Here is a 24,127-nt window from a genome sequence, read left to right as displayed (position 1 = left end):
GGGTAAACCCATTGAGGTCTTTCAGATCAATACCATGTTAAATCAAGGATGGCGCTTTGCCAGGAGGCCCAGCTCCTGGGTGGACATCGATCAGGCAAACACAAATTCTAGTTGACGGCCTACAGAACAATCTCGAGATTCCCAACAATGCGAGCACTAGCCCTTTTGATCAGTTGTCTGGCTGCGGTGGGATTTGCCCACAATTCCACATTTGATGAACATACCGAAGGGCAAAAGTACCATGGAGAAAGCCTGGCCTGGACACCATGCCCCATCAGTCCTACTTTAGATGGGGACCACCAACTCGAATGCAGCAATCTGCTGGTTCCCATGGATCAGTTCAACGCAAGCAATAATGGCTTCAACAACGAGAAGCATTTCAACATCTCCCTCATTCGACTAAGAGGCAAAAATGCCACAGCCAACGGCAACATCAACATCCTTCTCAACCCCGGCGGGCCAGGAGGCAGCGGTATGAGTTTAATGTACCGTTGGGGTGTGGATATCAGCCAAGTCGTGGGCGAGAACTTCAACTTGCTCAGCTTTGATCCACGGGGTGTCAACGCATCTACGCCGTATGTCAAGTGCTACCCGACCCCTGGCAACAAAACGCAGGCTTCACGGAACTCTTGGACTGGAACAGACCCCTACAACCTGGCCGAGTCCAGTGGCAATTGGTGGGCTTCAAGTATCATCTACAGCCAGGCTTGCAAACAGACCATGGGCGAACACGGAGAGTACATTAACACACCTCAAACCGCAGCAGATATGAATAGCATTTTGGATGCTGTGGGGCAGGAGGACTTGTACTACTGGGGCTTCAGCTACGGCACCATATTGGGTCAAACCTACGCCACGATGTATCCAGAACGGGCAAGAAGGGTCATCATCGATGGCGTGGCCAACGAGTTTGACTGGTTTACAAACTGGTCCGACAGAGAATCCAATGACGACACGGATAAGGTGTTTGAAGGCTTCGTGGATGAGTGCATCAAGGCAGGCAATCAGACCTGTCCACTGGCTCAGCTGGCAGAAACAAAAGAAGAGCTAACCGAGAAACTGATCTCGACTATTTGGGCCCTGAGGGAGGAGCCAGCCCCCATCTACGTTAATAACACTGTTAGCGGTCTTGTCGGCTTCTCAGACGTGTGGAACAACGCCGTCTTCAACGCTTTGTACAGCCCCTTGCGCTGGGCTCCCCTGGCCGCGGCCCTAACTCCGCTTGTACAAACTGGAAACGCGACTGCCTTTTTCCTTCACTACATGCTGCCGTCAACCGCAGAATCATACAATGACTACGATGAAGGAGACGCCAATGACTATATCCGGTACAACGACGGTGTCTCCGGGGCTGCACTGTCACCTGCGACTCCAGAGGAGCTGATTCCCGCCATTCTCGAGGCGAGCAACAACACAATTTTCGGGAGTCAAGAGTGGCCTGGCTACTTCAACAGACGGTCATGGGCAGTTCGCAAGACAATTGACTTTGTTCCTGAGCGAGGAGTCAAAACAGCTCATCCGTTGTTGATTCTGTCGACGACGTATGACCCTGTTTGTCCGCTTATTTCGGCGCGTTCGGCAAATGATGCTTTTGTCGGGTCAAGGCTGGTAGAGGTTCGGGGGTATGGTCATTGCTCGTTGGCGGTTCCTTCTAATTGTGTCAATGACATTGTTAGACAGTACTTTGTGGAGGGGGTTCTTCCGGAGAGTAATGTTGTTTGTGGACCAAATTTGCCTTTGCCGTATTTCCCGGCAGAAAACTCCACCACTGGGGCGACATCTCCAGTACACACGACAGGGCAGGCTTACGGATGCGGCTAGGCCGAAATGGAAGAGGCCCTGTAAGCTAATGATTGATATCGACTGGGAAATAAAGCATCAGAAGGATAGGGGAACGGATTCAATCAGTCGGATCGGGCTCATACCCACGTGGGAAGCCACCACCTCGTATCGGGATTATCAAGCCTATCAATCCTCCCTCCTAACTCTCAATCTACACAGGGACCTATCTCCCCATCAAATTGACTGGAGTGAGGGATGGATGAATGTGGCTATTCCGATAATTGGTGCACGAAAGCGATCTAGTTAGAAATATTCGGAAAAAGAGAAATTGAGTCATCTTACAGCTTTAGTCATCTCAGTGGACACGCTGTACTCATCGTGGCAGTGGTGGATGATATTTGCCTTACCCTATCAATGACAGCAAATGATACGAAACTCAAGATGAATCTGAAAGTCATCCCAGCTGTCACTCTTGCATACATGAACGTCCACAAAGCGTCTGGGTTCATGTTTTTCCGTGGGTACTTGGTACATAGGAAGCTAATGTTGTCGGACATCGTGGTACTTGTACCATCCCAATATACCTTTTGACGTTGCGGCCATCGACCTTAACTTGAGAAACGGCAGCGTTCTCTCTTGACTCTATCAAAAATGAATGACGATCTGAAAAGGTGTCATTGCTAATGCTTTTGTGCCTCGACTGCGTCACCATGGCACCAGGTTGAAAACACCATTTTCGGGCTCGTCGAACTTGATAAATGGTCTGGTGGACAGATGATGATGGCTTCCGTGCTCTTTCTGCTTGACGCCGTCGATGGCCCAGACGAGCTTCCATACCACCGCAGCATTGTCCTCGTAGGTCTCCATAAAATGGTCCCAGATCTGGTCTGGAACTTCAGTCGGAAATGTTGAGAAAATGTGAAAAGTGACTTCGGTACTTTCCTCCAGCCCGCGTGTACTGCGGTCAAGCAGGATTGCCAACATTCTCAACGCCATTTCGGGCGGGTGGGTTATTGCGGATGTGCAGAGGTAGGGTGTTTGGAGATTCTTGAATAGCCGGGCTCAGACAAGAGTCTTTATGATCTCTCAGGAACTCAGACGAGAGAACTTCGCAATGGTCTATGGGCAGAGGTAGATGATGACACGGTGACCGGGTGAATAGAGAAGGCTGGGGGTGAGCGTTGTGGTCTGGCTAGGAAAAGGGCTGGCAGCCTGGTGAAGAAAAGAGCTAGCGGTCCACTGAAGCGCCCCGCAGGGAGCAAGTGAATGAGAGGGACGGGACAGAGCACCACCCCCGGCCAGGTACTGTGACTGCTATTATACCATTCTCCAGTCCCCACAAGGTTGGCGCCTGTAGGTCTCGAGCCTACTCTGGGAAAGAGAATTCGAGCGATAGTGAAACAATCGTTGGATTTCTTTACCCCCGACAAGGCCAGCTTGTTCCGTCTTGTGCAAGGTTGGGGGTCTGCTCCAAGCCCCGTCAATTCGATTACACTTGCAGATGATATGAGCTTCGTTGGGAACGTTATCATGAGACAAAGTAGCTTTGAGGCTAAGATCACGAAGGGAGAAAACTACACTCTTTAGCCAGTCATTCCCACATTTTACCGGAAGGATAGATGGCCAGAGTATCGCCGCTGGCCACGCGCACAGCGTTTGTTGTATTCCCTCGACGATCTCCCGAGCCTATCTTCGCAGTGCCCAAGATATATACATCGAGAGGGATGACCACTCCTCAGACTCTTCACCCATCTCCGGCACACACAACCTTCCAATGCTCTACAAGGCTCATGCCTTGATGTACTCCTCGACCAGGGCCGTCGGGGAGGTAGTCCACTTCATGCGACGGGGACCGCGCGCACACGGCGGAGCAATCATCGCCTCTAACAAGTACTGCTGTCGTAACCCAGCAGCCTGGCGTATGGTCCACAATCTCGCTGTTTCACACAGAGCCTGGATGCAGTCATGACAGGTTGGCCAGTTCACCCACTTTGGTGTTTTCATGCCAACTGCCGGCCCAAGAGTTCACCTAGTTCCCCTTGGTCGATACCCACCGCCGATCATGGTTACACCGGGCTTTCAAGCACTGGACATGACCTCATACTCGTTTCGCCCTCCATGCCTGGAGGATGAGCCTTCCAACGAGCTCGCTCTCGCAATCACCCACTCCCGCCAGGTTCGCCCCGTCCATCTCTCGCGATCCCTGGCCGCTCTGAACGAAGCAGACAGCATCGCCAGTGTGCCAACCACCCTTCCCCTGAGACAAACCTTCCAAGGCCGCCTCCTCAAGAATGTGGTCAAAAAGTACGGGAAAGGCTCTGTTACTCGCCTAGGCTGCCCCTGTCAAGAAGGTAGAGCTCAGAAAGGCGATCAAGTCTGGCTGGGGGGAATAGACCTAGGCCTGATGATGTGCCTCTGGATGGGGAGGAGAAGATGCGGTACCGGGATGATCTTCATCGACAGGGATCCGGGGTTTGATCAGAAACCTGTTGAGCTGATGGAGGAGGGAATCAAGAAGATGATAGCTCGCTGATGGTAGTGGGGCTTGGAGATAATGGAACAGGCCTTGGGTGGTGTATGATGTACTTGTAATAATAGTTTAGGTTTTCACAGCTCAGGAGTCTTTTTTCCAACCTGTCCACTACCCATATACCTAGGTTTCTGATCTCTGTCTTCATTCTAGCTTAAGATAAAAGGCACGGCCACAAACGACGCTGCTCTCAGCATCAGCAGCGCTTGCTCGTAGACCTACACCAGGGATGCGCACACAACATCGCCTGCTCTTGCCACGTCCAACAAGCCAAAACGATACAAGTATCGCGTGTTCGCGGCAAAGTAAGGTATGAAATGAACTCGATATTCCGGTCTGCAATTTCTTGGGTGAATAACGATTGTTGCGGATATAAACGTAGCTAGAAGGGGAACTGACGATTCGGTAGGTATGGACCGTGTAGTTATCAATGGACTTGTGTTCGAGGACGTTGAGATCAGTGTCCCTGTTTGGTTGGAGTCTCGTGGTGGCGAGAATGTCCTCCCACACGCCCGAGCGAGATATTAGGGCAGCTTATGACAAGCTATAGATAGGCTTTTGAGGCCGTCCACGAGATTGCGAATGACCAATACATCTACGGGTTAATCTCCAGGGTGAGAGTCTTGATGGTGTTGTTCTGATGCTTCCACTACGTGTGGAGGCAGCTAATCTAGTGTTCATGTCATGGATCAGCATAGTGTATTCCTTCTTTGTGAAAGGGACACACATACGACATTAGTGACTTTGCGGTTGCTACTTTGCCACAAAGGTGTTCGACGATGAGATTGGTGGGTACGGGACCAGAGATAGATAGCCTCTCTTCCATTGGTCATGTTGTCGAAAATGGCAATCGTCGTTACTCTATGTTATATTACGATAAACATCGTCAGATCGATCGCGGGAAGTGGCTAGGTAACCAGGGTCGCTGTCATAACACAGCAATTTGTGCATTTGACTTCAACTGAGTATGAGAGATCAAGTACACTGATCGGCTCATCATGATCTGAATGAATCCCCCAATGACTCCTGCCACCTCCTGCTTACCGGAATTACTCAACGGGCCAAGTGTAATCACGCACTCTTCGAAAACGTCGACATCATTTCCTTCCAAGACATAGAAAAGTACTTTTCAATCTTCTTCATCCCAGCAATCTCCCCAGATTCGACATCCTCCACTTCATCCCCCTGTAGAAGAGCCCCGTGCTCCAGCAGTAACTTGAAGATGGGCCCACATCCACTCTTGATCGCGAGAAATAGCATCGTCGGACGTTCGCGTCTTTTCTTCTCGCCAATATTGAGCCATTTTCCGTTGACGTTGGCACCCATATCGACGCAAAACTCGGCGTAATGGGCTGAGGATCGCTGAATAGCGACCTGTAGCCCATATTGCAGCACCAGACTTGGGAGCTTTAGAACTTTCATCCTCCCTAGCGTGTCTCGTGTCTTAGGATTGTCTGCGGACATTAGTTCCATGTGGCCTCTTGTCTTGAACACATCAATAAACGTCTCTCGACGAACATCGGGACGGGCTCCAGCCCTTACCAGGGCTTTCATAGCTCGGCCGTTGGCGTGGGCAAAGGCCAACTCAAAGAGTGACACAGTGGTGAAACAAATCCACTTTTCGTTGTCATACTCAGAATCCGAGCCAGCTTCACGGATCTCCACTTCTTCCGAGGCTTCGCCAAAGGCAGTATAGTGTTGAAGAATAACGCCCAAAGCATCATTGTTCCCTGATCTGATAGCATGTGCCAAAAGATCGACCTTGGCATAAACCTTGTGTTTAGCAAGTTTGGCAGCCGCAATGACGCATTCCATCATTTCTGTAGTTCCTGCTCTTGCTGATATCCTCAGTGCATCATCCATCACAAAGGGCTCTTGATACCCATTATGGTATCCCCTGGTATATTCATCGCAGTGAACACTTTCATTCGAATTTCTGGAACAGCAGACGCGTAGGAAACCCGATTCCTTGGATAGAATGCGTGTCATGATCCCGACTTGGTTCAGACTGATAGTATCTTCTATGATGGCCACAATGTTACTTTCACTGAGGTGGTGGGCTGTGAAGTTTTTCCAAGGCACAGCATCGTTGACAACGTGGTTGTGGGTGACGTCCGCATGGCGGGCAAGGTCGTTTGCGGTCCGGAATCCCAGTTGGGAGAACAAACAATCGGAATGAGAGCACTTGTATGGGCGTTCATGTGTCTTGTGGTGCTCGAAACGTGCGGAATCAGTTTCAAATCCGTCAATGTATCGGGGACAAGATATTCGGGGGCACCTAAATAGAGCATGCCCGTACAGTCTTTTGATCTTTGTACAATTGCAAGAAAGGTTGCATGGCGAGGTGGTACAAAGAGATCTTTCGAGGAGATCCCGAAACCGCATGATGCCTTGGGAAATATAGGTTGGATCCATGCCATACCATGAACATCCTATCAAGAGGTTAGAACATGGACCGCAACCCCATGCGTTTACTCCTTTGACTTACCACCGTCGACTTCGATGAGGTCAAGTTTCGACCTGTTCAAAAAAGTCTCGGACTGCCCGAGGCGTTTAACAAGCTCTGGGTCTCTTCGAAGTGCTCGATACTTGTGTTTGAATATCCTGGAGACTTGAGTGGAGTCATGTACATCTGGCTTCCCTCGCTTCTCATAAAGCCGTCGTATTGCCTGGACGAGCTGTTCATCGTGGCGGGACTGAGCACAAGCGCCGATATGGCTTAGCCATTCCGAAGCAGCATAGTCGAGCAAGACAAAGTCGCCAGACAGGACCTTTGAGGTTTCGTCGCATATGGCAGCCGAGTCTCCATGTTGCATGATGCGGTCCAAAGGTTGGAAGGCCAAGTAGGTCAGACAAGCTAGGGAAATATGAAGATTCGACTCCTCCTTGTCAAGAAATTTTCCGTCGCCGTTGAAAAGATACCTGGAAGAAGTGGATGGCTCCTGTTAGGTCTCAGCAAGCCTTGACATCGTTGGTGCAGAACTCACTCCTTAGCAGTGAAGTGGACAAAACCGACATAGTCCCCAACCACCTCGATAATTGGCCCGCAGGTCTCTACAATATCCCGAAACGCTTTACGCCCTTTCGTAAATCCTGATGATCCGGACTCGATCACCAAAGCCTGGATGACCTCCTCGTAGCGAAGTGGGCGTGTAGCCGAGCCAATCCATTCCAGAATTTTCCTTGCAGCAGCTTTGTCCTTGGGCACTGGGTTTGATTCAATTCGTTCGATAACTCGGCCGTATCTGTACGCGGTTAGCTGCGGGTCTGATATGAAATGGGGTGAAAAGGATTGAAGATTTGAGGTGCCCTTACGCTTGCCCAAGACCCTCCGGCAAGGTATCAAGTTCCCGTCTGATATCATCTTCATTGTCCAGACCTTGTAGCAGTCTTGCCATCAGCTTCGCATATAGTATCATCCCATCGCTTTTCTCTTTCAATAGTTGAAAGGCTCGGCCAACTCGGTCACAAGTTGCCTCGTCAGCATCCCATTTCCGGAATTTTGACAAGAGATCGTCCCTTTCCATGTCTATTAACTCATGAATATCGCCTTCGTTGTGATCCTCAACGTGAAGCTCTGTGCTACTGCGCATCAACTCTTTGCTGATCGCTGAATCCATCCGACTGCTAACAAAAAGCTTGACATTCGGCCCAGATTTCGTAACTCGAAGAAGAGACCGCACGAGGTATGATTTATCTGATTCGGCGGCTTCGTCAACGCCATCAATGACAATGATCGTTGGGCCCGACGTTTGCAAAAGCTTGCCTAGCAAATCCCCCACGAAGTCTGGATTCGAGATAAGCTTTCGGTAGTTGGTGAGGTAAATATCATGTAACAATGGGCGCAACATCGATTGTTCCTCAAGAAGTTGAAAGACTAAGCTCTGAAAGATCTTGACGGGTTTCGATTTGCGCTCATCACGGTACGACAAGAACGCAAACAGGAGTGTCTGCCCTTGGCTTTGGAGATACCGGATTGTCTTGGCAGTCAATACAGTTTTCCCTGGGGGTTGATTATTAGCTTTTTCCAAACAAAGCATCCAAGAAAGGTCTAGTTTACCAGCACCAGGTATGCCCTGAAGCCAAAGGCAAAGCCGGGTTTTGTTGTTGACATCGGCCCACTTTTTGAAATCCCCATTCTCGAACAACCACGTGCCTGATTTCTCTGGGCCACTGCCGGCAAACTGCTGAAGCTCGTCATCGTATAAGGAGGGCGAGAGCTCACCTCTCAGCAAGCGGTAATTTTGGAGATCTTGGAATTCATGCTGCTTTTCATACTCCTTATAGGCGCGTTCTCTGTCGGCGATGTCTTGAGTAATGTTGGCAATTGTGACCTTTTCCAGCATTAGAGCCCTGTGGGTTGTCATTCGCTGCATTATGATACTGATCTTGTCGGTGACCTTGGGCCAGAAGGATTCGAATAGGAGTTCCCAGGCTGTGGAGCGCTGTTAGAGATAATCTTTGCAAGACATTCAGAGAGTTGGGAAGCTTACCGCTGCCACCGAAGAACTTCAGAAGTGTTACATGCACATCGAGAATGTCCTGATAGAATAGACACAAGATCTTTTTGACCTGTTCGTCTTGTTCGAAGAGCTTTGCGTAACGGTCAAACTCGGGTAGATTCTCGCCAATAACACCGAGAACCTCCACCACCTTGTCGAATGCCTTGGCCAGCCGGCTCGTGAGCTGAACCACTTTGAGTATCATATCAGGTTATCATGTGGCTAAGACCTTCGTACCTGGAGGACCAGCTTGATTGGTCCCTATTAACAAGGTCAGTTGCATTTCCACAAGAAAGTGCGCATACAGATTGCAGCATCTGCTTACCCATATTAAAGCCAAGATCTCTGGTTGAACTTGTACAAAGACCTCGATAACAGCTTGGTATTGGCTAAGACAGTCCAGGTAGGGCTTGATACGAGCCAATGCGCGAAGCTTGAGTGTTTTTCCTTGTTTCTGTTGAATGGCGTCGGCAGCATTGTACACCTGCTGAGCTGAAGTGTACTGAGCGAGATCGAACTTGTCGAGGTTCTTGATATTGCGCGCGAAGTCAGTCCTAGCGGCTTGAAAGGCATCCAACATCCACTGGTCGGGCTGGGACGTTGCCATGGCGATTTGTGTTGTACATCATGATAGCTGGACAAGAAAGTAGTCCGCAGGAAAAGTGCTGTGTTCTTGGCACAGGGTGACTGCGAGGCAGCAGTCCGAGCTGAGGCCGCCCGAGAGAAGTGAGGGGTTCCAGCTCCTTTCTTCAATGATTGGCTGCCACAGCTTGCTGCCACCGATGCCAGCTGTGGTCAGGTGTGTATTTAAGAGCACCGATTTGATGTGCAAGGTGATGAAAGTTCGGTGAGAAACACACGGTCTTCTTTTCCCAACCTTTTCAGCTGTCCGTAAGAACTTCCTGCATAAACTCCTATCAGGGAAATTGTTAGAGCAAGCAAAGTCGATATTGATGCCAATGTCACAACCAACCTTCAGAGGTGTAAGGGAAGTTTCGTCGACCAGGCTGCCTGTTCCATCCATGGACATGCTGATAAGGACATTCTTGGATTCGCGAATACGGCGAACGTACTGCTCAACAGAACCCCTCGTATCCACAACATAGTAGAAGCAAGTAACTTCCCGAGCCTGCCCAAGTCTGTGAATGCGGTCTACTGCTTGCCTCTCCACCATTGGATTCCATTGTGGCTCGAGAATGTGCACCTGGCTAGCAGCAGTGAGGTTCAACCTGTTGGGAGAGACACGTGGTTAGAACTCTGAGGATGGGAAAGCAGGAAACTGTCAAACTCACCCAACACCTGCACTTCCCAACGTCGCTAGGAGCACGGTACATGATGGAGTATCACGGAAGTTTTTAAGAGCCTTTCTTCGCTGTTGCTCTGACCTGGTCCCATCGATTCTGACAAACGCAATGCCCCTTTGTTGCAACGCTAACTCGACCAGGTCCAGCATCTTGGCCCAGCATGAAAACACTACGCTGTGAAAATGTCAGACTTGCCGCAAAAGGTCTCGGGGTTGTAACGGTACCTACCTCTTGGGCACATCCCCGCTGCCTGTAGTGATATTTGCTTTATCAAGGTCGAGTTGCACAAGTAAGGCTCGAACCTTTGACGAAGGGCGATAGGACTTCGCTAGTTCTCTTCCAGATGGCTTGGACTTGACCTTACCCATTGCTGAGTCATTGCAAATTGGACAGATAGGGTCGCAATCGTCATCGTCTTGTCGATTCAAAGGGAGACATGCAGTACAGACTGAATGTCCACAACCTAAGAAGCGCTCCGGTGTTTCCATTCCCTGGCCAACAATGTCCCCGCAAACTTCACATCTCTTGGTATCAAAAATAGAGGGGGGAAGACCTGAGATGTCAGCAGTCTTCAGCCGGTTTAGGATCTCGGAAGGTAGCAGGTCCGCGCCGTGGTTGGATACTTGGCGTAGTCTAAGAATGACTTGCAAGATGCCTCTACCGGTTCCAGTTGCCTTGAATGTGGTGGCTGAGGATTTCTTGACAAGGTTGTAGAGGGCGGTCTCTTCCTCATCGAGCTCAACAAGGCGAACGACGTCGTGCCGTTTGGGCAGGTGGAGATCAAGGGAGTCCATGTCTTTGACCCTGCGTAGGGAGACCGCCTGAAACAAGCGGCTGAGTCTCTCATACCCTTCAACATCCCGATTCTCCATGAGATCCGTGATTGCGGTACGAAACTTGGTATGCTCTCCGTAGGGGTGAGCTCTGAGAAATCCTAGGAGCGAACATAGATCCTCTACTCGGTTTTGTATCGGGGTACCTGTGAGACACCAGCGGTGCTTCGCGCGAAGATAACACACAGCCTGGTGTACCTTTGAGTTTGGGTTGCGGATAACGTGTGCTGTAGTTATACTAGTTAGTGGTTGAAAGTTTGGTGGCAAGAAACTCCAGGGGCGGGCCAGTTACCCTCATCGAGGACGATCCTTTTCCAGACTAGATCATGAAGAGGGCTTTTCTCCACACCAGAAGACCGGTTGGACCGGATATCGGCTTTCAGAGTGTCATACGTGGTCAGAATAATGTCGTAGGTTGGCAGGCTCGAGTGGTGTTTTGATCTCGATGAGCCGTGGTATATTTGGTATGTCACACTACGATGGCGAAGATGCCTTTTGGTGTAGTTGTTAGTAAGCCCCGTCCAGAAAATACGGGAAAGGCATGCTTACATTTTTATCTGCTCTTCCCAGTTCGACAAAGCTAGTTCGTATCAGAAAGTGGTTCTGATCCCCGTGAGGGCGCACTTACTTGAAAGGGGTGCAACCACCAAAGTGCCTGGTTGTGCTGAGGGCTGGCCCTTGTTGGCTTTTGGTCGTGGTGAACGTTCAGGGTCAGGGTCACTTGCAATAGACCCAGCAATGAGAGCGAGTGTCGTCAAAGTCTTCCCAAGGCCCATATCCTTGAGAAGTCATCTGTTAGAGCACAAATTCAGATATATGACGTTGTAACTCACATCAGCCAGAATTCCCCCAAGGCATACCGGGGGGTCGGACCGCAGCGTACTTGCAGTGACCGTATCCTGGTATCTGAATCACAGGTCAGCCAGAGGTCAAGTCAAACAGACCACCACGAACCCTGCGACTCACATTGGTACACCTTCAGTGCCAAGCATGCAGGTCGCGGCCCAAAGTGAGGGAAACTGTGGGTTAGACAGATTCCCGGCCTCTTTTTCAACCATCATAGCCAATGCCTTCTTCTGGTGGCTGGCAAACAGTTAGTCACAGCATTCGAAGACAAATGTCACAAGGTGGCTCACTGTTTCAACTCGGTCTTGATACAATTGCTGACCTGCACCTCGGAGAAGATTGTTGGTCCAGCTGCTTGGTCCAAAACCGTAGCAATTTCAGATTTCTCAGTCAATGTCAGCTGCTTGCTGAGGTGAACTTGTTGGTTCAAGGTCTCAATAGCTTCCTGAAAAGTGAGGCCTGGTCTGGTGAGATAATGAGGATTGAAGTAACTCGTCCCTTGGTAATCTTCCGTGCTCGGGTGTTGTAGGAAAAGGCTGCTAGATGCCAGCGTATTCCCAATATCTTGAGCTTCCTCTATATCGCTGAAGAGCAGGAATTTGAGCTTCTTGGAACGTCGATTCATAGATGCTTCAAACTGAAGACCAGATATTCTTTCGAGGACCTGCACACATTCAGCTGCCTCCGAGTCGAGAAGACCGCAATATTCGCCTGACGCCTCTGAATAAATAGTGTAGGTGTTGCCGAAGCCCGTGAAGCTCACTCCAAATTCCCTCTGCTCGGTACTTAGACGATGCAGGTGCGATTGCTCTAATACTAGCTATTGCCAGGAGAAATAATCAGTATAACCTTCAAGAACGCATCAAAGTCCAGGGCTGACCATGCCAAGGCAGGTTGCCAGGACTGAAGGTTCCCCTTCAGCCGGCACATCCTGCATCTCACAGTCGTTGTCATAAACACGGTCCTTTTCTCCAGAGCTATCCGAGCCTGACCCGGAAAGCACCCGTCGTCGAACCAAAGGTAAATTCTGGTCATTCTGATCTGGCGCGTCGTCACTGTCTGGCCCCGATGATGAGTATGGTCGTTTACGGCTTCTCCATTCAGTCGACTGGGTACTCTCCATGGCAATAATGATGGGAAATGGTATCGTGTTCCTGGCCGTGATTTTTTGCTCTCTTTTGAGTTGTTGATTCAAAATTGCCAAATGGACAAGATCATATACTGGAGTGGCAAGGTAGGCAACAACCAGGCTGTCAGCGGGGCGGATTCAAGACGATGCCAAAGCGAGCTCAGCTCCTTCCACTCAACCCCAACTCACAAACCTGCATTGCATGATTGGCCGACATAACGACACCTTCGCTCTCAATCACGTGGGTCAACTTGCCGCTCCGAGACAAATATTTGCTTGGGGAAGGGCATCGATCTTGATCTCTCATACTCTTGCAACGTTTCTTACACCACACCTCACCCTGTGACCCTTGATCGTTGGTGCTCAAGCTCAAGTCACAATCCAACTACCCTTCCCTCAGACACGAAAGTTAACCATTCACAAATCCCCTCAAACCAAACACACCCCCACAACAGCTTACAACCAACAATACGCCTGCCCGCGCTGCTATTGCTCACAGCAACGCCTGCTCACAGCCTTGGCTCCCTTAAGCGTACCGCTCTGAGAATAGCCATGCCAGGGCGCGCGTGAGGCATGGCTTCCTGGAAGCAATTCGTCACGCGCAGATTTGGTCAGAGGATAGAGTGACGGAAGACAAGAAGCAATGTCCTCTTAGCGCGGGATCAAACGCGCATTGCTGTGGGGGTTGCACCCTTCCGTCATTGGTAGAGGGAGAGAGAACGGCCCTGGGCCGGCAATTGGGTAAGAGAAGCGAGAAGGGGCGTGCGAGCGGCCAGCCTCGCTCGCGAGCCAGAAGCTCAAGCGCTTCGAAACGAATGCTTGCAGTCAGCGTCGCGACTCTTGACACCGCGTTCCACTTGAGAATCGGTTGGCGTTGTAGTCGATTCCCGATGCCTGATGTCCAATTCCAGGGTTCAAGGGTCCAGTCAACATCCTGCATGCTCCAGGGAATGTTGTGAGACACAAGGGGTGAGCTGACAAGGGCCCGAAATGTAGAGCACTGTTGTCCAGAATTATACATCAGTGATCACTTCACCATGTTCACATCGAATGCCACACAAAATATTCACACAGAAACTGGCTCATCTATTCATTTTCCACCACTCTCAAACCCAAAATATTACCCGTTCAAACGTCTACAATAAACCCGCTTCTCAATCCCCCCCAACTCCAAGCCCTTAAAACAGTCCCAGCAAATCATCACTTCCACCCGTAGCCTTCTGTTCCACCGGCTTATGACCCAACTGCTGCCCGGGTGGTGGCGGGGCACTATTCCCACTAAGATCCATACCCGCAAAGCCACTCATCAGATCATTCATCCCCCCACCCATACCAGGCGCAGCCCCAGGAGCCGGCGAAGTCGTGGTGGGCGGTGGCGTATCAAACAAGCCCATGATGTCAGCCATACCACCGCTGGGCGGAGGCGCACTAGGACCACCGGGTGACATGGGACTAGCCACCCGATCCGGAGTGGATTCCGCGGCCGGGGCGGCGCCATCAAAGTCAATGTCAAGAAGGTTCTCAATATTGTTTTGAGAGCCGCCTGCCGTGCCATTAGATGCCGCGGCGGCAACAGAGGCAGCGATGGGGTTCTCTGCCAGGTTTTGCCGTTGCTCTTGGATGGCAGCGCGCTGGATGGCCTCGGCACCATAACGCCCCTTGCCAACGAACGACTCGGGTGGCTTGTGGTACACAGAGGCGAGGGTCGAAAGCTCGCTGAGGAGCTGCTCGAGAAGAACTGGTGGCAAGCTGGTCACAGTCGTGGTAATTGCTGGTTTTTGCGAGAGAATAATGTTCTAGAATTTCGTTAGAACCGCATCCTAAAAAGGGGTAGGGTGGATGTAAACAAAACAAACCTTGGCAACATCGAGATCACCCGAAAGAAGACGCCAGTAGATATAAGCGCGGTCCCGAATATCCGGGTTATCACTATCCCCTGTGGCCACCTGCAGCACCTTTTGCACCAGGCCCTGGTTGTTGCTGGGCTTCTTGAGGAACAACTTCACCACAGCTGTGAGAATCTGCAACTGTGTCTGTGTAAACTCCTCCTCAAAGACGTCAACGAATCCTGATAGAATTTCGTCCGCATTGTTGATCTTTTCCGCATACTCTCCAACAATCCAGATCAAGGATCCGCGTGCTGTTGGCTCATCCAGCTCATCGATGTACTTGCAAAGAGTTGGAATGACACCCTCGTATCCTGGATATTTCCGGAGAATGTCCTTGATGACAACAATAACCTCTTGGACCACGTAATTGACCTTTGTCGAGATCAGGTCCTGAAGGGCCGCAACGCACTTCTCGCTGGCCGCCTCAATCTTGATGGCGACCTGACCAATGGCCTTGACTGCCCTCTTCACAAAGTCCATGTCCACTTCCAAGGCATATTCCTTCAGTTCCGAAAGGAGCTGCTCATAGTTCTTCTCGTTCGCAATCCTGACCATGATTTCGAGTTTTTGGAGCTTGACATAGGGGGGGTCGTTGTATTTGCAGAAGAATACCCTCAATTCCTTGCTGAGAATGTCGGGCTTTGCTTGTAAAAGAAGGTCGATATTTCGCAACGCAACATATTGGACTTCCGGGGCGGAGGAAACGAGGGTAACTGAGGGTTATTCATGTCAGTAAACAAAGACGCACAGAGCAGCCGCGGAGCACAAACCTAAAGGTGGAGCCATTTTCTTGAGATATTGTCTGACCAACTCTGGACTGAGCATCCTCATGTGGATGAAAACAACCTTGACGGCAGCCAAGACAACGCTGGGGTTGACATGTTGGAACTGGGGGGTGACCCTTTCACAGATGTGCTCTGACTCCTTAACATCGGACGCAGGATAATCAGCCAAGGTCGTCAGAATTGTAACTCTGCCCCATTCCGTGCACTCATTCAACGCCATGAGAAGCTTTTTCAAGGTGGCAGGTGTGATGATGAGGGCCCTCGTTTCAGGGGCTGTCTCGCTGATCTCGGAAAGCGCCTGGACCGAGTTGGCAACCACCATGGGGTTGGGGTCTCCAATCAACTCCTGCAGAGTCTCGAGAAATCCGTTCTCTATGCACATGGTTGGGTTCAAATCGAAAAGCTTGGCAACGCAAATGGCAGCGGTCTTGCGAACGTAGGGCGATTCGTCTCTAAGGGTCTTGCGCAGCGGTTCCTCCATGTAGTCCACCATCTTATCAACGCGAACGCAGCCCATTGTTCGGATAGCGAGGGCTCGGATTAGGGGGTTCGGGTCTTCGGAGTCTTGTACGAATGTGTTGACGGCGAGAATGCACAGGTCCGGGTGGGACTTGGCGTAGTTCCTGTCTCCTTATCAGTCCAAGCCGCTTCATTGTTTGTAGCCCAAGACACCAAAGAGACTCACATCAGGTATAAGTACACCAGCTTCTTCTGGTCCAGATCCGATGTTGCGATATTCTTGAGGACATCGGGGAACAGAGCAGACACATCCTTGCCAAGTGTCATGGCCATGATGGTCTTCTGGATTGCCTCCTTGCGCTCGTGAGCATACTGGGAAACCAGCCCAGCGCGCAACTCGAACGTCTCGCCCTTCCGCGGGGGCGCGAGGGCCCCACGTATCCGGTTCACGGCATTCGACATGTCTGGACTGTATGATCGGACAGGTGCCGTCAGGGGCGAGGGGCGTTCGTGGAGTAAGGGACGGGATAGTAGGCGACGAGAGGCGGTCAATCGTCGAGGGGTGACAAAGGACAGATTTGTCCGTTCAGTAGGTGTGGAGGCTTAACATGCGCTGACAGTGCGTAGATGGCGGCCTGCAATTCTCGGTGGTTGAGGAGGGAGAAGCAGGCAGCGTGCCAGGATGTCTTGTTGTGGGCGGCAATGAGGTGTGGATTGCGATATGCAGTGGACAGGGTGCTCGTCAGCATCTCCCACGTTCTGGCCCTGTCCCACTGCGCTGTTCGAGGCTGGAGTTGTGGCTTGGCGAGGCGTCTAGCTCTTGGTTTCAAGAAATCAGGCAGCTCCAGCCACAGAGGGTGGGGTGTCTTGCACTCAATGTGAGGTCAAGAGCTCCCCTGTCAATTGACGATTGGCTGCTGACGGCTCAGTAGCAACTCATCAACGACTACACCCAGGGCAACATCAACCAAACTATCTTGTCAATTTTTCACTGTCAACCGCTGTCTTGTAGCATATCATCTGTTGTTACTCAAAATGGTATGGCGAAGTTTTACTCTTGTCTCAGTCAACCCCTTCTAACCCTGTCACAGGCAAACTTTCCCAATCTTCGACGGCTCTTCATCGAAGCCAGGACTGAGAACGAGGAGCGAGATGTCTCTCGTCGAGCTGTGCGTCCTCTTCTTTTCCTTGCAAATTCATAATTCTCAGCTAAACTCTTACCCAGTTCTACAACGCAGTCATATACCTTGGTTCTGTTGCCGTACTTAGCTTGATCGCCCAAAGAATAAACGATTCATGAAAGACCCCACATTCCCATTCTCCATGCGATGAGCAGTGTCAAAAGTCCCAGACCGCCATGTAACTCACACCTTGAGAGCATGTACAAGACTGTATTCACTACTCGATCTCCCCATTTGTTTCTCATAGTTGTAATATGCTCAACCTAGACTTTGAGACATCCAGACATCATTGCGTCGTCCGGAAAGCCAAAAATAGATCGTCCCTTGTGGATACGTACCACAACCAACGCCAGTTGTCATTATGAACTGTGGAGTTGATGAAGAGTTGAAGAGGAGAACAGGGCAAAAAGAAGACGTCGCCTGCAGGATTCGAACCTACGCTTCCGAAGAAACGGCCTATGCTGAGAGATAGCAGGGCCGCGCGTTAACCACTCCGCCAAAGCGACTTTTGAGTTGTTTGATGCTCCTATGGTGAGGAATAAAAGGTTATGATGTAATGTACCGCTCCGCCCGGTTGAAGGTTGATAGAAGTCTCCCGGCGCTATTATCGCCAAAGGTTGCAAATTGATCGACGAAGATAGCCGTCAGAAGCTTCTTGGATGAGCAAATAATGATACAAATATCCCGAAAGTGTATACACGTTAGTCCCGTCCCATGCTGCAAGGGTATCTTACAAATGCAAAAGTTAAGAGCAAACAGCCGACAGTCAAACACAAGACACGCCTACAGCATCAAATTGCCAATCAGAAACCGCCCACAACATCAAACCGAAGCTGCCTGCCACTTAGTCCGAGTCACTCTCCTCATCGGATACAGCCCTCCGTTTGGTGGCCCCCTTTCCCTTGCCTTTCTTTGGCTTCTCCTCCTCCTCACTGTCCACGCTTGCGCCATTGTCATCGCTGGACTCACTGGACTCGGCAGCATCGCTGACCTCCTCGTCGCTCTCCTCATCATCTTCATCTTCCTGATCATCCTTCTCAGCCTCATCATCGCCACTGATGCTAGGCTCCCTGAAGCTCTTGACAGGAGCGCCTCGCCTTGAACGCCGGCCGCCATCAGCAACACCAAAGGTCTGGTCCCACTGCTTAACAGCGTCCAGGTCAGCCATCAACTCCCGCTGCATCTTGATCTCCTTAGCTCTGGCCTCTGAAAAGCGACCAGTCATTCCGATTTCAGCAAGCATCTCCTTGAGACGGTTGATCTTGGCCTTGGGTGTCGTCTGTCCGCCTTTCTTGAACTCAAACGCCCAGACTTTACGGACGCCGCACTTTAAAAGTTGACCCTGCAGTTGCTTGATCGTAGCTTCATCCGGTGAGGCCTCGGTAGCTGCCGCCTTGGTCTTACGCGCTGCTGGGGCTTTCGGTGCTGCGGAGCCTTTTCCCTTGCGCTTGATTGGAGGTTCATCATCGATAACAGATGAGAGGGAACTAGAGGACTCATTGCCATCCTCTTTTGCGACAACCACAGGTTTAGGTTTCTCGGCTGCCTTGGGTTTGGCTTGTGCTTTTTGTTTCCTTTTCGGCGATTCGTCGATCACGTCGGACAATTCGTCGTTGCTGTCTGGAATCTTGTCGGCGCTCTCCGGCACACTCTTAATTTCAGAGAGCTCACTCGAATCGTCCTTCGCTGTGACTGTCGCATCGCCTCTTGCAGGCATCTCTTCCCTGTCTTTCTGAGCTTTCTTCTTGGTAGATTCTGGTTCCTTGGCACTTGCGTCGCTGGCTTCGTCATCGTCGTCCGAAACTACTCTCCTCTTCTTGGACGGCTTCGCGAGCTTCCGTTTCTTGGCCGGCTGCTCCGAAGCTTCACTGGCATCGTCGACGTCGCCGGACTCAGAAGGCACGTCTGCCTCTGGGGCGGCGGAGGGGCTTTTCTTTGCTCGCTTGGCGGGGGCACCGTTCTTTGGCTGCTGCTTCGCCTTGCGCTTCGGGGGCTGAGGGGAGGGTTCAGGTTCGGATTCGGCATTCTCAAGCGCTTCCTAAAATCGCAGATGCAAGATCAGTAATGCCCTCATCACTGTCTGCTGGGATTTGAGAAGTTACCAAAGCGGAGCGAATGATTTCTTTACTCCTGGCCTTCCACTGGCCCTCTTTCAAGAAGCCCTCGTCCAGACCAAGTTTCTCCTCGACCAGTTCGCGGGCGTAATTGACGGAGAGCTTGTCGCGGTCGGGACCATTGTAGATTTGGTCGACCACACTGGTCAGCTCGGCGGCAATTGTCTTGTCTGCCACCTTCTTTGGCGCCATGTTGTCGACTGAATGATTTGCGCAAGTGAAAAATGATGATGGGATCTATGCGCAGCAAAAAAAAAAGTGATGAGAGGTCCTGATAAACGCGTCGGATTGACGCGACTGCGGGGCTTTGGAAGGTGGAGATAAAGGTCAAGGATTAAAGCGCCACTTTGGCCGCGGATCCATGCGGCTTGGCCCAGACCCGCATTGCGCCTTACCCTTTCAGGCACAACATCGACACATCGACGACATCATTCACTGGGATAGCTCACAACAAGGCCATAGTTTCAGGATTTTACTCGTTGCATATCTCTTCCGTATTCGCATCTATCCCTGAGTATCATGCCTCACTCTGCCTTGTCCTCTCCCTATCTTGGTTGTATCTGTACAAAAGTAGAAACCCTCCCCATGCCCTCAAACAACTGCTGTCTTATGCCGGACGTCTGAGAATTTAAGCCTTCCTGTCTGGAGTCTTCTTGTGCAGAATATGGATCAAATATTCGACGTTGACTACCTTGTCGCAAATCCGGTGAGCAAGCTCCAGCATTTCCTTTTTGTGTTGAAGCTCTCTCTTCCTCCTCCAAGCGCTTTCTAGCTTCTTCAGCGGTTTTGCGGACCTCTCAGTTGCGCCATCAAGGATATTAAACTCTACTTCGACGTAAGTGTATGTTGCAAGCCGTGATGGACTCTAATTTCTTACTGCGCTCTCTTGATCCGCTGCTCATCGATGCCCACACTCGACCTTCTGGTGCAGAATCGCTCGAGAACCTGCACCTGACATCGCTCTTTGTCGTTCTCGACTTCGATAATGGCGTTGTCCATTTGTTCGAACTCATGGTCTAGAAAGACGAGCATGAGCTCCAAAGACTCTGCGTCAAGTGTTGATATCTTATTCTTGAGAATAAGGTCGAAGATCTCGCGAATTGTTTGATGGTAATCCTTTCAAGATAAATGAGCGAATACTCACCTCTTCTGTGGAGGTATATCACCGGCATTTACCGTTTCGGATAGGCCACAGGTGAGTCGAGATTGAAATTAGTGACACTGAAATCTCGAGGCAATCGAAGGTAATTATGGTACAAAAGGTAGGCAGGAAGGAAATGGAATTGAAAAAGCCCGTCTGGGACCTCAAGTTGTAATTGGAGCTCTCATGGTAGGTAACCCACATGGGGAAGGTTAGCGGGGGCCAGGAGAAGGCAGCAGAAGGGAAAATTCACTATTCTGGAATGCTAGGATGATGGCCCCCGACTTCCAACTGGGTGTTGAATGTCATGAGGACTCAGCTCAACATGGGATAGCAGTCAATAATGGAGCACCCCACATGTCTTCCAAATATTGTTTTCATGTACGTCCAGTTGCTCACTGTGTCTGTTCCCTCGATTTAATAAAATACTCTATCGGTAACTCGTTTACTAATGCTACTCGCTCAAAGATTAAATGAAATACACAGTGTTAACTTGCGAGCTATATACTCTTTCCTATAGTATAGTGCAACTTGCTCGTGGGGGATTAACTCGGAAACCAAGTGACTAGCGCCCTATCGTGAAACATAACCCATTCGTAAAGTCATGGGTTCCAGTCCATGTTGCTCTCGATTGCAGGATACAAACACACACATGTAATCACATAGAGACCAGAGTCAGAACTGCTCAGCTAGGAAGATGACAACCAAGTCAGTGCCACTTCTCGGGGTTCTAAGACTGGACTTTCGGCAGGAGTGCTCTGTACATAAACAAGTGATGGGTTATCAGCGGTGTTAGTATTATTAAATGAAAGATTACTAAGAAGCTTTGGGAGGAGTAATCGTGGCTGTTCGGTTATGTGTAAAATAGTGTTCTGGTATCCTTATATTTTGACTCTTATGATAAGACAGTAGGTATTAACACATATCTTCGGTTCAACTAGGTTCCAAGCTAAAAACAAAGCGTTCGGAGTGATGTGCCTATGATTTAGGTACATTAGCTCTGTAATATCCGGAACAAATATGCCTAGTTCTCCAAGATCCCTTACTAACCTTTAGTATGCTCTCTTACCACTTGCAACCTGTCTTTACATGCAACCATCCAGGCCCAGTGTATTTGCACTGTTAGTGCCCACTCATTTCTTCTATTATCTGCCGACACCAAAAACAACCGGCGAAAACATTTGTAGATTCAGCATAACAACTGCCTTGGATCTGACCTCGTGAGTTTCTATAACTCTTCTTGTTCTCGTTTTCTCGCTTAAGGTATATTCACCACCTTGAGCCTTTCTTTACAGATAATAGCCATTATTCTCTTACGGTCAGTATTTCTTGTACGACCGTCATTCGTTTGCGGCCATCATTCCTTCACCGCAATTCTTACCACTATACCAACCTGAAAGCTTCTGCTTTCCATTTATATTATTTTTATTATCGAACAGTAAATGCAAGTCATGACATGGCAAGTCTCTTCCTGCCCCAGCCCATTCCCCGTCATCGCTGTCCAGCTTCCATGCTAACCATCTCCGGGCTGACTCCCCCGCCACCACCAACCAACGCAACACCTTAAACCCTCTAGTCTTCAAGATTCGCCACCCTCTACCTATCTGTCCTTTTTCCACAACCAACTTAACCTCCCAATTTCCACCCAGGAATACACAACCGCCCCCTTCAACGACCTCCTCAACGAAAAGCTTGCCAGAATGCATACCCTTGCCGACAAGCTAGCCCTTCTCACCCATTTGATGACCTTCAACACTGATCACCCGCACGCCGAGGCGTTCAACGACACCGTGGCCCAGTTTTTGCAGGAGGCAGAGAGTTGCATGGCGCTTGTGCATGGCCACAAGGAGGTGGCTCATTACAATATTGTGATGGCTTTGTTGGTTTTTGTTTGTGGTTTTTGGTGGGTTTTTTTTTGTGGTTTGGGTTTTGCTGTTTTGTTAGATGGATGGGGGTTCAGAGTTGGTGTGGGGGATTGGAATGGGGTTGGAGCGCGGAACATGGAGTAGAAGACTGCAAAGAAGTTTGAGTGGGTTAGGACACTTCTGTTTGTTGTTCTTAGTCGTGGCGAGAGACTGCTGTCACTGTCTCGTTAGTTTTTACCAACAAGGGTCTGATTAAACTATGGCTGACATGCTGTGACTGTGCACATTTCTTTCCAGATCTCGTTGTTTGCTCTGGATGTGGTTGTCGGCAATGAAGGAGGCATGTTAGGGTTAGGGTAGGGGCCCTCCCCCTGAGCCTTGTTTTCTTGCCGGTGGCCAGGTGACAAAGGGCGGCACGGACCACCTCTCCATTTTATCCAGCACCACCTTCCTTACTCGATGTTCCTTATCACTCACCTCTCCCCCGAATTTGAGTTTGGGCTACTCCTCATTCTTTTGCACCTCGCAATTTTGCCATGGTGCTCCTGCCTCATTCCCGTACCTCTGCGGTGCTCTCGTTTCTCGCCTTTTTGACCACTTCAACATGTGTTTCTGCAAGCCGAAGCCCAGGGCTCCCCTTCGTGATCAACACGTGGGGCGGCGCTTTCACAGCGGCCACTGATGCGGCATATCTCGCCCTCATCGCCGACAGAAACACGTCCGCTTTGGATGCAGTTGAGATTGGGTGTGCGACATGTGAGAAGAACCAGTGCGATACCACTGTTGGCTATGGCGGCTCACCGGACGAGTCCTGCGAGACCACTCTTGATGCCATGGTCATGGATGGCACCTCCATGAAGACCGGTGCTGTTGCCGGCTTGCGGAGGATCAAAGACGCGATTGGTGTTGCACGGGCTGTATTGGAGCACACTAGGCATTCACTTCTTGTTGGAGATTTGGCTACCAATTTTGCCATCCAGAATGGGTTCAAGGAACAGGATTTAACGACTGAGGCAAGCAAGGAGAAGTGCGAGGCTTGGAAGAGGGCCAATTGCCAGTCGAATTATAGGCTGAATGTTGCGCCTGATCCGAGCACTTCGTGTGGGCCCTATACGCCGTTGCCTGGGATTGATCAGCAGACACTGGCGAGATCGGTGATGGAGGACGAGGGCGCTGTGTCGCATGACACTATATCCATGGTTGTGATCCATGAATCAGGGATTATGGCCGCAGGAACATCGACCAACGGGGCTTCACACAAAGTCCCTGGAAGAGTTGGAGATGGCCCAATTGTCGGGAGCGGGTCTTATGTTGACGGTGATGTCGGTGGATGCGGAGCCACCGGGGACGGCGATATTATGATGCGCTTCTTGCCTTGCTACCAGGCTATCGAGAACTTGAGACAGGGGATGAGCCCACAGGATGCCGCAGAGGATGTTGTTGCCAGAATGCTGCGCAAGTATCCCAACATGTCGAGCGGGATTGTGGTGGCCAACACCAAAGGCGAACATGGGGGTGCAGGTTCGGGTTGGACGTTCACCTACTCATTCCGGGGGGGGGATATGGAGGCAACTGAGGTTGTATCGGTGCCGCCACTTCCAAGGAGACTCGAAGAACGAAGGAGGAACACCAATGACATTCCCGATGAGATCTGAGCATCGTTTGAACCTCCATTGAACCCTAACCCACTGCTCGTCGGCTGCTCGGAATCACTTGCAGATGTGGGCCAATCCCCGCGTGCCCCATCCAATGTCCGGGGATGAACCC

At 50.5% G+C, this 24,127-nt stretch overlaps 7 protein-coding genes and 1 non-coding gene across 8 annotated transcripts; 2 read left to right on the top strand and 6 right to left on the bottom strand.

Moving 5' to 3' along the window:
- Positions 1 to 147: 147 nt before the first annotated feature.
- Positions 148 to 1,821, top strand: QC761_500620 (uncharacterized protein; the record flags this gene model as incomplete). Its single annotated transcript, XM_062879312.1, has 1 exon — positions 148 to 1,821. The coding sequence occupies one exon, from the start codon at positions 148 to 150 to the stop codon at positions 1,819 to 1,821; it is 1,674 nt and encodes a 557-aa protein (XP_062730550.1).
- Positions 1,822 to 4,249: 2,428 nt separating this feature from the next.
- On the bottom strand, positions 4,250 to 9,019 carry QC761_500630 (uncharacterized protein; the record flags this gene model as incomplete). Its single annotated transcript, XM_062879313.1, has 7 exons — positions 4,250 to 4,982; positions 5,044 to 6,744; positions 6,801 to 7,234; positions 7,300 to 7,557; positions 7,628 to 8,315; positions 8,373 to 8,747; positions 8,806 to 9,019. The coding sequence occupies 6 exons, from the start codon at positions 9,017 to 9,019 to the stop codon at positions 5,384 to 5,386; spliced, it is 3,330 nt and encodes a 1,109-aa protein (XP_062730549.1). The 3' UTR covers positions 4,250 to 4,982; positions 5,044 to 5,383.
- A 676-nt stretch (positions 9,020 to 9,695) lies between these two features.
- QC761_500650 (uncharacterized protein) lies at positions 9,696 to 13,061 on the bottom strand (the record flags this gene model as incomplete). Its single annotated transcript, XM_062879314.1, has 11 exons — positions 12,678 to 13,061; positions 12,088 to 12,617; positions 11,918 to 12,034; positions 11,785 to 11,857; positions 11,580 to 11,730; positions 11,501 to 11,531; positions 11,244 to 11,443; positions 10,347 to 11,178; positions 10,107 to 10,292; positions 9,788 to 10,043; positions 9,696 to 9,728 (listed from the first exon to the last, which is right to left on the bottom strand). The coding sequence occupies exons 1-11, from the start codon at positions 12,918 to 12,920 to the stop codon at positions 9,696 to 9,698; spliced, it is 2,652 nt and encodes an 883-aa protein (XP_062730548.1). The 5' UTR covers positions 12,921 to 13,061.
- Positions 13,062 to 13,942: 881 nt separating this feature from the next.
- On the bottom strand, positions 13,943 to 16,903 carry APL2 (beta-adaptin). Its single transcript, XM_062879315.1, has 4 exons — positions 16,286 to 16,903; positions 15,586 to 16,223; positions 14,783 to 15,528; positions 13,943 to 14,722 (listed from the first exon to the last, which is right to left on the bottom strand). Exons 1-4 carry the CDS (start codon positions 16,519 to 16,521, stop codon positions 14,105 to 14,107), a joined length of 2,238 nt encoding a protein of 745 aa, XP_062730547.1. The 5' UTR covers positions 16,522 to 16,903; the 3' UTR covers positions 13,943 to 14,104.
- A 751-nt stretch (positions 16,904 to 17,654) lies between these two features.
- Positions 17,655 to 17,746, bottom strand: QC761_0075450. The gene has a single exon. It is a non-coding gene; the product is annotated as a tRNA-Ser (tRNA).
- Positions 17,747 to 17,921: 175 nt separating this feature from the next.
- On the bottom strand, positions 17,922 to 19,934 carry QC761_500670 (uncharacterized protein). Its single transcript, XM_062879316.1, has 2 exons — positions 19,343 to 19,934; positions 17,922 to 19,278 (listed from the first exon to the last, which is right to left on the bottom strand). The coding sequence occupies exons 1-2, from the start codon at positions 19,544 to 19,546 to the stop codon at positions 18,085 to 18,087; spliced, it is 1,398 nt and encodes a 465-aa protein (XP_062730546.1). The 5' UTR covers positions 19,547 to 19,934; the 3' UTR covers positions 17,922 to 18,084.
- Positions 19,935 to 19,982: 48 nt separating this feature from the next.
- Positions 19,983 to 20,945, bottom strand: QC761_0075430 (uncharacterized protein; the record flags this gene model as incomplete). Its single annotated transcript, XM_062872759.1, is given in 4 exon segments — positions 19,983 to 20,217; positions 20,232 to 20,370; positions 20,499 to 20,678; positions 20,749 to 20,945. The coding sequence occupies 3 exon segments, from the start codon at positions 20,524 to 20,526 to the stop codon at positions 19,983 to 19,985; spliced, it is 402 nt and encodes a 133-aa protein (XP_062730545.1). The 5' UTR covers positions 20,527 to 20,678; positions 20,749 to 20,945.
- A 1,951-nt stretch (positions 20,946 to 22,896) lies between these two features.
- QC761_500680 (uncharacterized protein) lies at positions 22,897 to 24,015 on the top strand (the record flags this gene model as incomplete). Its single annotated transcript, XM_062879317.1, has 1 exon — positions 22,897 to 24,015. One exon carries the CDS (start codon positions 22,897 to 22,899, stop codon positions 24,013 to 24,015), a length of 1,119 nt encoding a protein of 372 aa, XP_062730544.1.
- Between the last annotated feature and the right edge of the window lie 112 nt (positions 24,016 to 24,127).

Source organism: Podospora bellae-mahoneyi, chromosome 5 (assembly GCF_035222275.1).
Source record: "Podospora bellae-mahoneyi strain CBS 112042 chromosome 5, whole genome shotgun sequence".
NCBI lineage: Eukaryota > Fungi > Ascomycota > Sordariomycetes > Sordariales > Podosporaceae > Podospora > Podospora bellae-mahoneyi.
The sequence above is the reverse complement of the archived record's forward strand: the minus strand, read 5'-3'. Positions and strand labels throughout refer to the sequence as shown.